Here is an 18,193-nt window from a genome sequence, read left to right as displayed (position 1 = left end):
AGGTATCTCTGCAGATGTTGTAGCCAATTTACTGGTAGTTTCCATACAAAATTTACAGGTAGCTTTTTTTTTCCTTTTTTTAAAGAAGTATTGCTAGTCACCATAGTGCAGTCTGAGTCCCATCTTTTTTTAATTTTATGAGTCACAGAATACCTCTCATTGTGATAACCACACAACAAGCTGGCCACTCTGTGTCTGCATCCTCAACATGAGAAATCCTGCCTGACTTAGGATTTGGTTTCACAAGAGCCTTTTTATCAGTCCCTCCAATTCAAGTCATTCAACACAAGTCTGCCTTGTTCCTACTGGCATCTAACCTCTGTGTAAACTCAATCCCAAAGAAAAAGTCAACCCATTTGAATGCCTTAGGGTACCAAGAAATTTGTACCAAAACTTCTTAAGCCATTTGACCTAAGCACAGATTCTGGGTAACATTTCACATAACTTCTAACACAATGTTTGCCTTACACTCTAGAGGCACTCAAACATTTGTATGCATTTGAATTAGCAGCAACACAAAATGTGAAATCGTACACTTAGCTCGTTAACATAACCGAATAATTTAAAGCTGGTTCTGTTCAGTAGATATTAGAAAAGGCTGTATGTTTTTAATCAGTTTTGGGATGCCTGGGTGGCTCAGTCGGTTAAGCATCTGTTTTTGGCTCATGTCATGATCCCAGGGTCCTGGGTCCGAGTCCCGCATCAGACTCCTTGCTCGGCGGGGAGCCTGCTTCTCCCTCTGCCTGCCGTTCCCCCTGCTTGTGCGCACTCTCTAATAAGTAAATAAAATCTTAAAAAAATAAAATAAAATAAATTAAAAAAAAAAAACCAAGATAGTGTCCCACAATGTGTTAACCCTTAAAAGAGCGATGCTTTCCTCATCCAGTTCCCTGGGGCTAACCCATATGTCTTTTTATACTAAACTAAGAAATAGATTTTTTCTGGATGGGGCATCTCAATTTTGTATCACAAATAAGGATCTTTGGCTGCACAGGCTGCACCAACTTTAATATTTTTTTTTTAAGATTTTTTAAATTTATTTATCAGAGAGACAGAGGCAGGCAGAGGGAGAAGCAGGCCCCTTGCTGAGCAAGGAGCCCGATGTGGGACTCGATCCCAGGACCCTGGGATCATGACCTGAGCCGAAGGCAGACGCTTAACCGACGGAGCCACCCAGGCGTCCCCAGTCTGCACCAACTTTAGTCGATGCAGGCCATGCTTGGATTTAAAGTCCAAGATGGAATACCAATTGGGCAAAACAGTTGCTATGGGGACACAGATCTTCTGGACCAATAAGCTAGGGGCCTAGGCATGCAGTCCTATACCCAGTCACCTACAGAGACTTTGGGTGCACCATAGGTGGTTTCCATCAGCCTCAAAGAGATTTAAATTCATTATCTGTGAGGTCTAAGGCCTCTATGGTCTTTTACAGGTTAAACAAATAATAAATATAAATTCTTATTTTTTTATAGAGCACATATTTAGAGTTCCATCTCAGGTAAAAATCTTCTAAGAGAGGAGATACAAATAAAGTTATAAAACCCAGGCCTACCTCTTCAGGCAGATGAAGAATGGTGTGTTCTCCAGCACTGAAGTGTGACAGAGATTTATATGCGGCATTTGCCACAATGGGATCCTAGACAGGGTACCAGTAAGACAAACAAAAGAAACAATACCCATTACACATCAACTCTGGAGGAACGAAGAAAATCTTACCGCACCAACCTCAAAGTTCTAGAGTCAGTGCTTTGGAAATGATACTCAAGCCCTGCTTACTGTGTCCCGACTGAAAATAGAGAGAAAACAGTAGTGGATAGAGAGATCAGAAGCACTCAATTTTTATCCTAGTTTGGACATTAAACATAAAGTAACTCAAAATCACTCAGGTCCCCCATGACGTGATAGGGTTGGTTGGAAGGAGTGTGAGGAAAGGGAGTCTGATAGGTTGGAATTAGGTTCTGATTCTCTTGCTACTAACCAGGAAAGTTAGCCCTTAGGAATCTCAGCTCCTACAGTCTTGAGTCTAGTAGTCTAGTAGAACATCACTGACAGACACCCTCCTCTCTGTACTCCTTGATTGGAAATGATATCTAAAAAAACTGAACTGGACTTTCTGTTTGCTTGATGTGCTTGTTGGCGGGGGAGGGGCAAAGCAGGAAAGGGGAAGGGCCATTAAAAAAAAAAATGACACAATGACAGCAGTCTCCACATCTGTCAGCTTCACAAAGCAACCCAAAGTAATGAAGTGCACTTCATGACAAAAATGTGTTAACGGGCGTAAATTGAGAAGAATTTCTAAAACCTAAACTCATTAACGTCACAATTATTTTAATATCATGAAGTCATCATTTCGAGTTATATTTTTTATTTCAAGAGTCTTATTTCACAGTTCTTTCTCAGCTTGGTTCTGTTTCACTAACACCCTTGTGATAGTACCTTGTTTTGAGTGTGGGTCCAGAGGAAGCTGAGGACTTGAACTTTAAAATTCTGAAAAAGCAATAAACATCACAATAAATTGTTAAGATGAAGACAAAACTGGGAACAATCCAAAGTAGCAAAGAGTGAAAATTAACTCACTCAAAAGTATACCACTAGTGATTGACTTAATCTATAATTAGCCATCATTCATAAGGTGAAAATACTCAGAAAGAGATGCATCATGGAAACACATGGACATTTTAAACACAGTATGTTAATATTAAATTTAGAAACCTAAACGTTTTTTGGCTGACCTCTCAAGTCCTACCTAGTACAAATTTCACTCCCCTCTTTCATGCCACTGTTCCTGATCCTCTACCCAGAAGAGAGTACTCCCTTCACCAAGTGGCCATATGGCCCATGGCACACTCTAGCATCCAGTATGATTATCTGTGTATGTCGTTAACTCCCTACTAGATTTACACTCTTTAGGACAGTGACTGTCTTTTGCATTTCAAAAGCCTGGACCATAAAGTCCAGAAAAATAAAGGCCATAAAGCCCAGTTCCTCAAGTGACAAATACTTAATAAGTAATGAGCTTAAAAAGCCATTTATCTTCCAACATTGGCTCAATGTCGTCTTCATTTCAATCACATCTAACTTCTTGCCCTCCTAAGTCATAGAATGTTCTATACCTCCTTGTCTTTGTATATTCTAATTCTTAGACTTCAATGAAAAGCAACATTATTTTAAATTCTTTAAGAACCTAGTCTAATAGCACCAACTAAGTAAGGTTTCATTCGATTCCTTCTAGAATGCTAGTCCCTTTCACCACCATACTCTCGTAGCCCTCTGATTAAGTGTACTCATCAAATGTTATTATAATTATTATTGCTTATATCCAACTCTTTTGCCAACTTTTGAGCTTTTGAAAGGCAGGGACTGACAATATGGTCTAATGAGAAAACAGAGGCTATGGAGCTAAATGTCCCGGGCTTAAACACCAGCCTTTGTTTAGAAACTACAACATTATTCAAGCTCCTTGTCTGGCATGTAGCAGGTACTCAATAAATATTTAATGAATGGATGTACCTCTCAAAACCTCAGATTCTTTAGCTCTAAAATGAAAATAATACCTTCCAATGAGATATTAGAACGAATTGGTATAAAGTAATGAGAAGAGTGGTGGGAATATAATAGGTACTTAAAAAGAATATCTATTATGTATTAGAATTTCTAAAGCCTAGGACAGCTTCACTAAATATATTCTGAGTCAATGAATGGATGTACAAGCACTTAGCAAAGCCATTCAGAAAATACACTAATTGAAACATGCTCTCTATTTGCAACAAGCTTATAGTTTAATGGGGAAAATAATATATATACATATACCTGTAGTATGAAACAGAAATAAATGTTCTTAGAACAGTATAAAGAACAGTATAAAGAATCAAGTCTATAGCAACAGACCCCTGCTTGCACAAAAAATTTGCAAAAAATGGGATGAATTAAACCAATTATTTTCTAAAACAGATTTTAAAATTGGGGATTAAAAAAAAAGGCAATTCTGACAGAGAGAAGAACGTGCACAGAGGAAAAGAAATAGAAAAGTCTGGAGACAGAAAAAAAACATTCCAAACGGTTTAGTTTTCCTAGAGTGCAGGAGGCAGAAAGGTAGAGTGAGGCCGGATTCTAAAAGGCCTGACTGGTTAGGTATAGAGAGGTTGGACTCCATTTTAGGCAAACACAAGACGCTGAGGTTACTGGGAGGAACAATGATCAAAGGAATGCTCTGGGAAAATTATATCCAAACAATAAGCAGTTAACGGAGAACACATTATTTAAATACACATAGGGAGAGAGAAAAGAGGGAAGGAGAAAGGAAGGGACTGGGGCTGAGAGAGGGGGAAATGGGGGGAAAGAGAGGAACAGGGAGAGACAGAGAAAGAGCCAGCCAGACAGAATGAGACAGATGGACAGAAGTCTCTCTCCACATTTCTTGACTTCTGCTTCCAAGTGGACTACGGTTACTGAACGACTCTCTCTTACTGGGAGGAAATTGATGGACAGAATGGCTCCAAAGCAGTCTATCTGAGCAACAGAGGAACCTCAGTATTAACATAAGCATGAAGATAAACCAAAATAAGACACCGGTGGACAAAAATGTACATTTGAAGAAGACACACACACACACACACACACACACACTTTACAGCCATTGGTAAGCAAACAAAAGAAACCAACACAAAAAGCAGTCCATAAATTAACCTGTAATAAAATCTGAATAAGTCAAAGTACAAGCAATACACAGGTATATGAGTTCAGTCCTTGAAAACAGAAAATAGATAGACACAACACATCCTCACTTTGGCTTTTAGTCTTAGCTCTTTGTCAGTAGCCCAGCACACTTTCGGACAACGTAAGGGCATATATCATAACAGTCTCCACAAAAAAAGACTATTGGTAAACTATATACTCTAGGAGTCTCCAACGGATTCTTTTTTTTTTTAATACCCTAAAACAAAACCTCAAATATGAGAATAAACTCATCCTATACTGGTTGAATCATTCATTCAGTAACTACTTAACTGAATGTGTGTTATGTGCCAGGCACGATGCCAGGTACTGTATCCTCAGGAAGGACAAATTTGATTTTATTTGCTGTGCAGCATTAAGAATGATTAGAAGAAGTATTATCTTATAATCCTGCCTTATCACATAATCTAAAGCATGTAAGGGACTATTACTGGATTCTTGTGGGGGAGGTAGTTTATCTGTGAAGCACTAAATCAAACTAAAAGTTCACAAAGATCTCAAGTGAAAATCAATCGCTGCACTTTAATGGAAAAAGAGAAAAGGTAAGCATGAGTGGGAATATGGCTACAAAAGTGGAGACATAAATGAATTCACCACCCGCTCATTTCACTCATTTCAAGAAGAGATGATACAGAAAATGTTAAACAGAATATATGGATCTTATAACAAAGCAGCTTCCACCAAGTGTTCGAGTTTACTGCAATGACAAATACCAAGCAGCTCATAAAGTTATTTTCCTCTCCTAAGATAGTCTGATTTTACAATCACCCTCATCGTACAGATGTATATAAGAAATGTGAACTAACGTGTAAAAATCAAATCTTTATGGGAAACCTAGAAGCAAAACACAAATGACAACATGTCTATACTATAGGAGATTCTGCCCTGCCCTATTAAAGTCTGTATTTTTTTAGAACTAAAAACACTAATAAAATGAATTTAAACTTTTGGCCTCAGGAATTCCATTATTTTAGAAACCCTATATTTTTAACATACTGACTTTTAATTTTATTTATTACATACTGACTTTTTAAAATTTTGGCTATAGTCTCATAATAAAAATTTGATACCCTTTATGTAAATAAACCCTAAAGACACAGAATTGATAAGGATGGATAGTCTCCTATTCCTAGCAGTCCATAAAGATATCATGTCCTTAGAACAAAAAGTGTTAAAGGATTTTTGGCAAACAAAGAGTATGAATATCTTTTTCCCTAAGTTATTATAAAGCCCGTATCTTTTCAATGTAGAAACAGAAAATGTATTGACCTCCAAATGCGTACCTCATATTCAGCCGTATTGACTGTTAAGGAAGGAACGAGAGAAAACAGTTCACTAAGGGTCTTCAAAATGAGAGGTCTCGTGTCACAGCTGAGCTTTGGGGAGAGTGCGTTCCAAGTTGAGCGAATGCAAACGACCTGTGAAGCAAATGCAAGAGTCAATGCCTAACAAAATCCCAACTGATAGGAGGCCATTAATACCGAGTACTATCTTTCATTATAAGAAAACCAGGAAAGAACAAGAACATTCCCAGAAGTTAAGACTTGGTAAGGTATCACTCCTCAAAAGAAATTAGTTAAACCAATATAAACTGTGGTTGAAGAAGGTCCAGCCTGACTCACATGACAGCTTCTTTACTACTTTATTTTGCTAACCAAGGAACTAAAACTCGCCCACGGGTACACGTGCATGCGTGCCCGTGTGCACACTCGAGTTAGATTAGCTATGTATGTTGTTGAAGAACCATTCTCTGAAACAAAGAAGGGTAAGATAATGTTAGAACGTTTCTAAAGGCAGGTATCTGCAGCTTTTGTAGCTTTTTAGCCCTGCTGCAATTGTGTCAGCATTCAGAAAATTGACATGCTAATATATATAAATTGAACATGCTCAAATCATCTTACAAACATTTAAAGGAGGCAGGAGGACAGCTGTATTATTTAAAATAATAATTTGGGCACTTGGCTGGCTCAGCTGGTAGAGTGAGCAACTCTTGATTTGGGTGGTCGTAAGTTCAAGCCCCATGTTGGGCACAGAGCTTACTAACTAACCTAACTAACCAAATAAATAAAATACTTAAAAACTTTGCTTTAAAAGTCACTTCAGATTCTTTAAGAGGCTGTTAAATGACAAAATAAAACTACAGCCCAACAAAATGTTATTTTTAACTCAACCCAATTTTCTAAACCAAGTGTTCTTAGTTCATTTCACTATCTGATTTTCTGGAGAATCAAATGTCTTCTTAAATTTGATTCCAACTACAACAGATGATTTCTTCACTTAGAGATATTTTATTAAAATTTTAAACTCCAGGCAAGAAGAGCTCCAACTTGGATCAATTAGATAGAGTTTAACAAGGATCAATCTTTCTAAAATACTTCCATCTCTTCTCTTAAGCTTCAATTAACACACACAATTTATCTCTATCTACAAACATAAATTATTTAGGAAAAACTACATAAGGAAGTAAGTGAAAAGTGTCAAAGACAAATGAATAATATATACTTAAGGACACAGATTAAGGAGACGCTTGAAGAGGAGACCACAGAAGGAGTATCTCAGAACACTTGGATTTGATGCTTTTGCTCTTATTTTCTTCTTCCCATGAAACAGCAGAAAAATGTTCTTTGGCTTGGGACCCACTACAAATTTCTATCGGATTCACATTTACTAAGGGGAATACTGTGTGACAGGCATGTCAGTAGGCACATTTATACAAAGTAGCACTAATATTACAAATCATCGGTATTTGCAATCAAAAGATAAACAAATTCTTTCAAAGCTATCAATTCAACATCGAGTATATGCCCAGAGTAGCATAAAGTACCAAGAGGAACAATGGAATATAAAACACAACCTAACATCTCACAGAATTTAGCACCTACTGAAAAGGAAGAGAATGTATATATAATTCTAAATTATCAGGAAGCAAAAGGTATATGATTAAATTTTAAACTGTGTTCAAAAGCAAAGAGTTTCAGGAGGAACCAAGGAGTAAAGCGCTCTCTGGGCCTGAGGGTCATCAGAGAGAACATCAAGATCCAGGAAGCCTAGAGATGGGCCTAGAAGAAGGAATAGACAGAAATCAGGTAGATACTCCCTGAGCAAGTGGAAAGCATAGGTCAAAACAAACAGAAAGCGAGTTGTGGGCGTAAAACTGGTATGCAAAGTACCAGTGAGGGAAGGCTGACAGATCAGAGAGGACCTAGGTTCCCAAAATGAGTTTGAATCAGAATCAAAAAAGAAAAGGAAGCTTCTAGTGGTTTCTGAGCTGGGGAACAATCAAAATTAAAATGCTACCTTTGAAAGAATCTTCTGGTAGGCTTAGAGCCAAAGCTAAAGCAGTCACCCAACCTCGTTAATTCCTATTTCTCACTGGTCCCCAACACATACAGAGCCTCAAACGTTTTCCCCAAATCTCATGCTCAGTGTACTCACTAATTGTCTGTGCTTTCTCTTCACTTTCAATGCCCATCTGATTCCAACTGAGGGGGGTTTCAAGACCCAGTTCAAACCCCAATTCCACAATTACGCTTTCTCTTACACTTCAAGCCCTCCTTTTATCCCTTTCTTTCCTCCACCGTCTAACACTTAAAGTTCTGCACCATCCAATTTAGCATTTAATTATACACTGTCTAGTATTATTCACTATTTTCGTGAACGTAAGTTGTCTCCTCAAGTAGATATTAAGTTCTTTGAAGATAATGATCATGTCTTATAGTTCTCATTCCCCACTCACCTAGCATGGTAATAAGAATATAACAGATTATCAGTACTTATCAACTACTCATGGTCCTGGAACCTGAGGAATGCTAAATCTGAGATGGAGAATAAAAGAATTAAAAGAACCTGGAGAGGGTGCCTGGGTGGCTCAGTCGTTAAGCGTCTACCTTCTGCTCAGGTCATGATCCCAGGGTCCTGGGATCAAGCCCCACATCAGACTCCCTGCTTCTGGGAAGCCTGCTTCTCCCTCTCCCACTCCCCCTGCTTATGTTCCCTCTCTCGCTGTCTCTCTCTATCAAACAAACAAATAAATAAATAATGAACCTGGAGAATGAATCAGGAAGGGAAAGGTTTTGCAACTAAAGACCTAGGTGAATAAAAAGTAACATTAAGGGCGCCTGGGTGGCTCAGTTGGTTAAGCGACTGCCTTCGGCTCGGGTCATGATCCTGGAGTCCCGGGATCGAGTCCCACATCGGGCTCCCTGCTCAGCGGGGAGTCTGCTTCTCCCTCTGACTCTCCTCCCTCTCATGCTCTCTGTCTCTCATTCTCTCTCTCGCAAATAAATAAAAAATCTTAATTAAAAAAAAGTAACATTAAAAAAAGGAAGGAGGGGCGCCTAGGTGGCTGAGATGGTCAAGCGTCTGCCTTCAGCTCAGGTTCTGGGATTGAGTCCTGCGTCGGGCTGGGCTCTCTGCTCAGTGGGGAGTCTGCTTCTCCCTCTCTCTCTGCTGCTCCCCCTGCTTGTGCTCTCTGTCAAATAAATAAATAAAATCTTAAAAAAAAAAAAAAAGGGAAAACTGGAAGAAGGAGCATTTGTAGGAGATGGAGCTAGAGATGGTGAGTTCCACTTGAGCTATGTCTAATGTGAGTTGATGGAAAGACATCCAGAGAAAAATACCCTGCAAGGAAAAGAAAAGTACTGTAACTCAGATGGGAGGTTGGTCAACAATAGTTTTGTCGTTCGAATACTCTAGAAATGAAACTACCTTGAAGAGGTATGGTCTCACAGATGCTCTGACGCACTCTGCAAATCAACAAAGAGAATGTCTGGCCACCAATGACAGAAGGACAAAAAGGGCCTTGCCCTTTTCGTGGGGGCTGGGTGGGCAGGAAGGCTACATCCTCCAAGTTTATTCAAGGATTCACAGAACTTTTTTTTAAAAAATTTGAAAGCGAAGGCCTAAAATGGTACTGTACATACGGACTAGGAGAAGCTATTTCAGAACCGTAGCCGGAAGTGTGGCCTTAGACGGAAGCAAGGTGTACCTGCAGGGAATACTTGTAAACCTAGGCTTGCCCCCATAATCAAAAGCAGGGAAGCCTCTAGTAAAGAAGGCTGCTTTCTTGGACCTTCCCAACCCTGGGCTATTCTTGACACTACATGGCAGAGATCTCCTGGCCCTGAAGGCTCCTTGAATTTAATTTATTACCATCTTGCTATATCCATCTCCTGGAACCCTGTGGATCTGATCCACTACCCTCGTGACCATACAATCTATTGAATTATATCAGATTAGTCAGGCTCATGGTCCTGGCCTTTACGGGCTTGTTCTGCCTCTACTGTTCATTACCCAATCACTTGTCTGTTCAAAAAACAAATTGACATCTGGCTCTAAGAATGTGATGGGCCACACCTGAAGTGACTGATAAAGAAGGAAATTCTGCTCTATATAGCTGAGCTGAGAAGGAAAAAAGGTAGGGGTGGGAGCATGGGGAGAGGGTGGTGGTGTTAATTACCTAGTGCCAGAAACAAAGAGGCAAATTACTACACTGAGCGACTGTAAGAAAGTTGTCAGTTTCCATAACCTAATAGCTTGTGTTTCAATGTCCATGGGGAAAGAGGAGACACTGCCTTTAGCCCCATAGAAGGCAGGAAGTTGGAACTGAGACCCTCAGGGTGCCTGGGTGGTGCAGTTGATTATGTGTCCAACTCTTGGTTTCAGCTCAGGTAGTGATCTCGATCGAGGTCATGAGCTCAGGGTCATGTACTTAGGGTCCTGAGATAAAGCCCCCCGACGGCCTCTATGCTCAGTGGGAGTCTGCTTAAGACTCTCTCTCCCTCTCCCTCTGCTCCCTCCACTTGTGTATGCTCCCTCTCTAAAATAAAATAAATAAAAGAAAAATACACACACACAAAAACCCAGCACCTTCAAAAGAGCGGACTCCCTAGTGTAATGGTTGGACTAAAAACCACTGAGCTGAGACACTAACATAAAAAACAGCAGTGAGCTAGGGGGCATCTGGATCACTCCCAAAGGATATTCCTATAACGCACAACCCAAGTGGTTCACAGAGAAAAATGAAATGAAATAAGCTCCTCTAAAAAGGAGTTCATGATAAAAAATTTTTCAAAAAACTATGACACAGTCCAACATGAAAGAATCAACAAAAACAAGAAACAGCAGGACTAAACATCTAAGACCTTCAGATAACAGAACAGCAAACAAAAGTACTTGTAAGAATTAAAAAGATTTCAGACAAGGCATTTAATTACCAGTAAAAGAATATGGCATGATGGAAAAGAAGAACCAAATCTGGAAAAGAACCAAATAAGATCTCCAGAAATGAAGAATATAATCACTGAAATTATTAACACAACAGATAGAAAGTTACCCTAAATATAGACCAGAGAGATTAGAGTTATAAAACATAAAAAAAATTCAAAGTCAGGTAGTATCAGTAAGAGGTAGTCTTTCTTATATTTATCAAGAGTTCCTAAAGGAGATTCATTTGAGAAGGGCCCTGAGAGAAGGGGTTGATTCCAGGACCGGACTAAGAAAAATATAACTTAAGTTTGGAGCATCTTATGGTGCCAGAAGTAGGGAAGTGTTCAAAAATGTGGACTTGTTGAAAGGACATAGGGGCCAATCTCAAAGTGTTCCCAATGGTCAAATAAAAACCCCTAAGTCCACAGAGGCATAAATAGATAAATAAACAAATAAGAAAGAAGGAACAGCTCTTCCTTACAGAAAAATTCCGATTGATAAATGTAGAAGCAATGAAAGAAAGAAAAAAAATCACCATTAGACAAACACCACATGAATAATTGTCATAGACAAGATCTGTTGGTGGATGTTAAAATTAGTGGGCAAAAGTGTGAGGACAAACAGGACAACTAGATAGTCTCAAGGTATCTCCTCCAAAAATGGGTTAATTACAGAAGAAAGAACAGGAACTGTGATGTGGAGAAACCCGTTAACCAAGTGACTGAGGCTAACATCACCAAGCGATGAAAGTTAATATCACCAGTAATAAAACATATCAACTCCATGTACTCCTGATAAGATACACTGAGAACTACTACTTCTGGAGTATTCTTGTCAAAAAAAATGCATAAGCTCCATCTAATCATGAGGAAACACTACATACACCCAAATCGAAGGACATTTTACCAAAGACCTAACCAGGACTCTTCGAAAGGATCAGCATCGTGAAAAGTAGAGAAGACTGAGGAAGTGGCACAGATGGGAAGAACTAGGTAACATGACAACTCAGTGCAACATGAGACCCTGGATTGGATCCTGGAATGGAAATGAACTTTAGTGGGAAAACTATGAAGCCTGAATAAAGTCCATAATTCAGTTCATAGCGTTATACCAACATTAATTTCTTAGACTGGATGGTTGTGCTACAATTTACCTGAAGTGTACAATTCGATGGTTTTCAGTATGATACAAAGTTGCATGACCATCATCACAATCAATATGATCATTCATCCCTCATTTCCCCCCAGCCTACCCAATCCTAGGCAACCATAAATCTATTTTCTGTCTCTATAAATTTGCTTTTTCTAGACCTGTTCTATAAAGGAAATAATACAATATATGGTCTTCTGTTATGGGCTTCTTTCAATTAGCATATTGCTTTTAAGTTTCATCCATGGCTTAGTATGTATTGGTACTTAGTCTTTTTCATTGCTAAATAATATGCCATTCTATGTATATGTCTCTCTGTACTATTTTTTGAAACCTTTCTGTAAGTTTAAAATTATTTCAAAATAAAGGTTTTAAAAACAGGAACAGAAAAAAAAAAAAACCACTTAAAAAAATAGTGGCTAAGAATTTCCAAAGTCAATGAAAGGCATTAATTCTCTAAGTCATCAGCAAGAGAAATAAAAATAAGCTTATGTCTATATACATTATAAGAGATGTCTGTTTAGCACCAAAGGCGAAGAGATGTCAAAGCTAAACAGGCAAAAAAAAAAAAAGAGAGACTATCAAAAACTAGACTGTTGGGACGCCTGGGTGGCTCAGTCAGTTGAGTGTCTGCCTTTGGCTCAGGTCATGATCTCAGGGTCCTGGGACTGAGTCCTACATCGGTCTCCTTGCTCAGCGGGGAGCCTGCTTCTCTCCCTGCCTGCCGCCCTCCCCCCTCCCCCGCTTATGCACTCTCTTGCTCTCTCTCTCTGACAAATAAGGAAGTAAAATCTTAAAAAAAAAAAAAAAAAAATAGAGACTGTCTACGAAGGAACAGTTTAGAATAACAACAGGCTTCAAAATTAACAAGACCAGAGACCATGCAGTAACATCTTAAAGGTCTGAGGAAACTATCAGCCTATAATACTGAATCCATCATTCACTAGTAAGGGCAAAAGAAACAAGAATATATGAATTAAATAGAACACCTACGCATTAAGCACATTATAGCATATGAATATTTACATACCTATTACTCAGAACACGTTGCTCAGTTTGTCTATGAGTTTTGGAGAATACATCCCATTCTAAATGCTTACATTATGCGTATTTTATTGCCGTTTGCGTTTCTCAGGGAGAAGGACACCTTCGCCCTGTCATTGTTCCCCTAGAATCTTAGCAACACTAAATGGCACAGATTAAGAAGAAAGACCCTGGGCAGCGTGGTACACTCGAAAGAGCACATGATTGGAGTCAAAAACCCCAGGCTCTCCCATTTGGTAGCTGAGTGACTCCAGCAAAGTCATTAATCTCCTTCAATCTGTTTCCCTGGCTGCAAAACGGAAATAATAGTAGCAACACCTGCTCTATACAGCACAAGGTTAACAGTAAAGGCAATGTTGAGACGACTGTATGCAAACGTGCTTCACACACTGTAAAAGAAGGTCATTGCTGTTATAACCAATGGTGAAAAAAATCACGAATCCCCAAAGAATCAAAGCCTTTGCGTCTAATTCTTGTGCCGTAAGAATGACTTTGTTCCTTCACAGAGGAACAGAGAGCTATCTTCTAATTTTACTTCCAAAAGCTATTTCTAGAAATTCCTGGGAACAGCCTACTCCTTTTGTCCTGATGCTTTATTCCAAGAGAGGGAAAGCTTTATGAAAAACCTTCAGGCAATGAAAACTGCCTTATTTGCCCTTTTCATAATGAAGGTAAAAGAAACTGCCTTCACAATTAAAGGACTCAAGTCATCATCATGCAGTGAAGTCCTCTTAAGCTAATTCAGCACACACAATTCATAAAACAGGATGCTTCTGTTACCAAAATACAAGAATGGGGGATAAGAGGGAGTTTAAGCAGACACAATCAATGGGGCAGAAACAATGAGAAAAATAACACTCTTTCTTACCCTATTAATATGGGGTTAAAGGTTATAAGTATAAAAAAAATGACTAGCACAGGTTTATTTAAGTAATTTTACAGTCCTTTCATGTCTGAGACTAGTTTATGATCAAGGCAGTGTCAGAGAAAAAGAACTGAAATAAACACTGAGTTGCCTTTTTAAAAGTCCTTTATAATCGAAAGGACAGTAATTCCAATGACTTTCTATTACGGTTGCTCAGTTTCTGTCCTGTTCATGGCAAATAACGTAGAAGCATGTATCTAAATTCCAAACTGTGGCTCAGTAAATAAAAAATATTTGTACTTTCTGCCCTCATATTAATCCCTAACTCTCTATGCCATCTACAAAAGAGCCACAACAGAGATGTTTTGAATTATTCTGTATTTCTGGAAAACTGGCAGTTTGTAGTGCAGACTGATAATTCTAGTATCTGAATAGAAGGGGCTCAGCACTGCGTAACCGACACAAGCAACAACAGAGAGGCATTTATTAAACAGACTGATCTAGGCTATCAAGCCACCCAAGGGACTCGCTACTCAGTGGCCAGGGATTTTAAGTTTCTCTTTTATTCCCCCACGTGAGAAGTTGCAGCTTTCCGAGCTACCTCCCTATAGGGAACAATATCTTCTGATGCAAACTCCATTGATTTCTAGGCAGGAACACAAAGAATGACACAAAGAGCTCCCTGAAGGGGCGCTCACTTTTCAGTTTTGCTAGATTCTGTCCGGATTAATTATCTACTTCCTGTTGGACATTCTTCTGGCCTGAACTAGCAAACTCACAGTAAGAATGTGTCAGAAATATCCTTTGATAACAAAATGATTAGTGCTTTATTCCCTCCCCCCAAAATAACCAGAGGGAATCTTTTTTTTTTTTTTTTAAGGTCAGTCCTTTCCACTGTGCAGATAAATGGAGGTTCGATTTCAAGGTAGTAAAGAAAAGTAAGAGAAATTCAATCAAAATAGCTTAAAATTAAAAAAAAAAAATCAAATTGCTAAAAAGTTGCTCAGCAGATCCAGAACGGAAAGCCACGCAAACTCAGTATCTATCAGCAACAGGAGTAAAATATCCCCTATCTAAATTTTAAAAAGGGCGAAAGGGACTAATATGAGTGCGCTACAGAAAGAGCTTGAGAAAGTTTAGTGTCATTACATATTGAAAAACCAACAAGCTAGGCGTCAAAAATAATGGATAAATTAAGCAATCACTACAGAGGCTCTAAAAACACTTTACAGAACAATTCTAAATGGCACAGATGAAGCTTTTAGAAATACCTACTGAGTTCAGTCCCCTTTACAATGATGGAGCTCCGTGAAAACATTTCTCAATAACCAACGTTGCCATTACTGAAATATAACCTGATTCCACGTTCACTGAAAATGATTCTTCTATCCTCCTCCACCTGCTCTATGTATCCACAGATCTGAGGATAACCCAACTGATGAATTCCTTGTGGGTAACAATAGTGAAGATCAGTCTCACGTGCCTGAATGACTCAAAAAGATTCATCTACAACGTCCTGATAACAAGGAAGACCCGTACCTGGGACGTCTTCCCAAAGAAAGAAACATGCTCCTGTTTAATGGAAACTGAAGGCAACACCTGTAATCTACAAGTACGAGAGAGCAAGAATTTGGCAGGCCTTCTTTAGGAATTATTTGTTCTTTCGTGCAAAAAAGCCACTGAATTACGACGAAAATGGTTCCCCTTCACAAGGTTTTAACAAGTACAAACCGCTTTTCCTTCCCGACCCATGCAGTAGCCAGCAGAGTGCTTGGCGTATAAAGGCACGCCCCTCAAAAAAATAAAAAAGGTGTTGAACGAATGAATGGTGTGAACTGGAAGTAGATAATGCCGGCGAGAACAGGGCTGGAGATCTGTCTGTCAAGCACCAGAGAGTGAACGTTTTAGGCTTTGAGGGCCACCCACCCTGTCACTAACCACTCCACTCTGCCGCGAGGTCACAAGAGCAGCCACAGATTAGGACAACACATACAGACTGCAAATGTGGGTAATCAGTACACACAAGGGGTAAGAAAGAAAACCAAAAAACGCCGAAACATCAGAATGGCACGACTTGTGTAGAAGAGAGGAATGGTGACTTAATTAAGAAATGCGTCCTTAAAATCAATATTACGAACCGGCCCTTTGGTTGATGCCCTAGAGGTTTTACACCTCAGAAAATGACCTAAGAAATATTTACAGTAAGCAGAAATAGGCCATCCTTTTAGACAGCGGAGAGAGGGCCATTCTGGAGAGTTGGAAAAGGAGACACGGCATGATTTCAGGCAGGTAAATGCTGGGGGAAGAGTACAGTGAGGGTGAAGATCTGGCAATGTCCTCACTTAAAACTAACCACGGTGGCCTCTCCCATAGAATGTCTTCCAATTCCTCGTGTGCCCCAGTCTGTACACTGAAGCTTGAATGAATTCTTCATTGCAAACTGTAGATGCTACTCCCTGGACCCAAGTCTCCCGAGAGAGGGCAAATCGAAACCACTCCTCAGCAAACACCAAGGAGTTCAAAAATTGAAATTACATGTGAGAACTCCACGAGTCTAAATAAGCTATTAATGTCTTCTTAAATTATTCTCAGCAGTCTACTTTGCAACTGAATAATTACACCAGAAAATCCAGGAAAACATCAGGACTCCAGCAATGATAAAGGAACTTTTCTAGAAAAGAAGCTACAATTGCTAGGGGAGAGAGCAGATAGATTGTTGATTTTCAAGGGTCCACCTGCCACGGGAAAGAATATTAAGACAATGAGGAAACAAAGGGCACCAGGAGAAAGTGTAGAGGCTGCTTTTAGGCAAATAGGCTTGAGCGATGGAATGTAGAAAGGGCCACAGTGATCCCCGGGCTGAATACAGATGGGCCCATCGGAGAACCCACCTCAAAACAGCAATAGGCCCCAACTGACCAATGGGCTACTTACAACCAGGCATGGGTTGCCAAAAAAGGGAAAATTCCAAATGTCACCATACCTCCTCATCTTCCCTCTTTTTTTTTTTTCAAGATTTTATTTATTTGAGAGAGAGAAACAGAGAGAGAGGATGAGCCAGGGATATATTATATATATATATAAAGAATACAGGAGCACCTGGGTGGTTTAGTCGGTTAAGCGTCTGCCTTCGGCTCAGGTCATGATCTGGGGGTCCTGGGATCAAGCCCTGCCTGGGCTCCCTGCTCAGTGGGGAGTTTGCTTCTCCCTCACCCTATGCTCCTCCCCCTAGCTTGTGCTCTCTCTCAAATAAATAAGTTCTTTGAAAAAAAATTAAGAATATAGAAATGCAATGCTAACCCCCCAAATTCTTCTCAAACCTAATTGTCCATTTGTATCAGAAATGTACATCTGCTAAATAACAAAGATTAAGACACAAAAAACACTGATCGCAGTGTGGTTTACAATATAAAAAAATCAAAACAAATCAGTAAATAATTTAAGTATCCCACAACAGGAAATACAGCCATGTGCTCACTCAAGTCAATGTCACAAGTAGATTACTAACATGACTTGGTGCCCATGGTAAACTGCTAGGTGAAAGAACAGATTACAAAAGAATATATAACACATTGCTCTAACATAGTATGGTCTCTTTTTTTGTTCTGTACCTGTGGCTTAGAGGTGATTTTTAATCTTTTCCTCAGTTATAATTTATGACTTTCCTACTACATACATACAATACTTGAGTCATATTTTAAAGGAAATATATATCCATTTTATGCATTTGGGCCTCAATCATTTTTCCACAGTTAAAATTAATTTGATTCTCCCATTTCCCTAGAGCTTGCATAAAGATTTAAAAAAAAAAAGATTTTCATATGACACCTAAAATTAGTGTATTTTTAAAATGACGTTCGGCAAAGTGGTCATTCTTTGGTAAAAAGTGAGATTTATGTTTCTTCCTTCCACCCGCCTAAATTAATATTTTACAGGGAAATCTGTAAGTTTACAATAGCTGTTCTTCCTCTACAAAATGGGAGCCAAACATTTTGGCTTCCACCACACCTGGGAAACCTAATATAATTCCAAAGGTTTCCTTAAACATCCTCACTGCCAGGCAGGATTGCTCCTCCTGCCACAAAGCATAAGCCAGGAATTAACAGCTATTCCCACCACATCAAATAAATATATGGCTGGTGATAACTATACAACCCATAAATACACTCCAGGAAAATAATACTGCACAAAGCT

At 39.2% G+C, this 18,193-nt stretch overlaps 1 protein-coding gene across 7 annotated transcripts in view; it reads right to left on the bottom strand.

The window, feature by feature from the left end:
* The window catches only part of FOCAD (focadhesin), a 310,969-nt gene that overhangs the window by 120,375 nt on the left and 172,401 nt on the right, over positions 1 to 18,193 (bottom strand). For all 7 annotated transcript variants that reach the window (XR_010407633.1, XM_064579209.1, XM_064579206.1 and 4 more), the window contains 3 exons: positions 6,018 to 6,152; positions 2,437 to 2,487; positions 1,553 to 1,636 (listed from right to left, as the gene is read on the bottom strand). Coding sequence is in view for 6 of the 7 variants with exons in the window: in XM_064579209.1 (XP_064435279.1) it covers positions 1,553 to 1,636; positions 2,437 to 2,487; positions 6,018 to 6,152 (270 nt within the window). In the remaining variant the exon portion in view is untranslated. The remainder of the gene's footprint in view (positions 1 to 1,552; positions 1,637 to 2,436; positions 2,488 to 6,017; positions 6,153 to 18,193) is intronic.

The sequence above is a fragment of the Mirounga angustirostris genome, unplaced genomic scaffold (genome assembly GCF_029215605.1).
Source record: "Mirounga angustirostris isolate CCGP_5_RB_7025 unplaced genomic scaffold, mMirAng1.0.hap1 SCAF_15, whole genome shotgun sequence".
Lineage (NCBI taxonomy): Eukaryota > Metazoa > Chordata > Mammalia > Carnivora > Phocidae > Mirounga > Mirounga angustirostris.
This window is presented reverse-complemented; position numbering and strand designations above follow the sequence as displayed.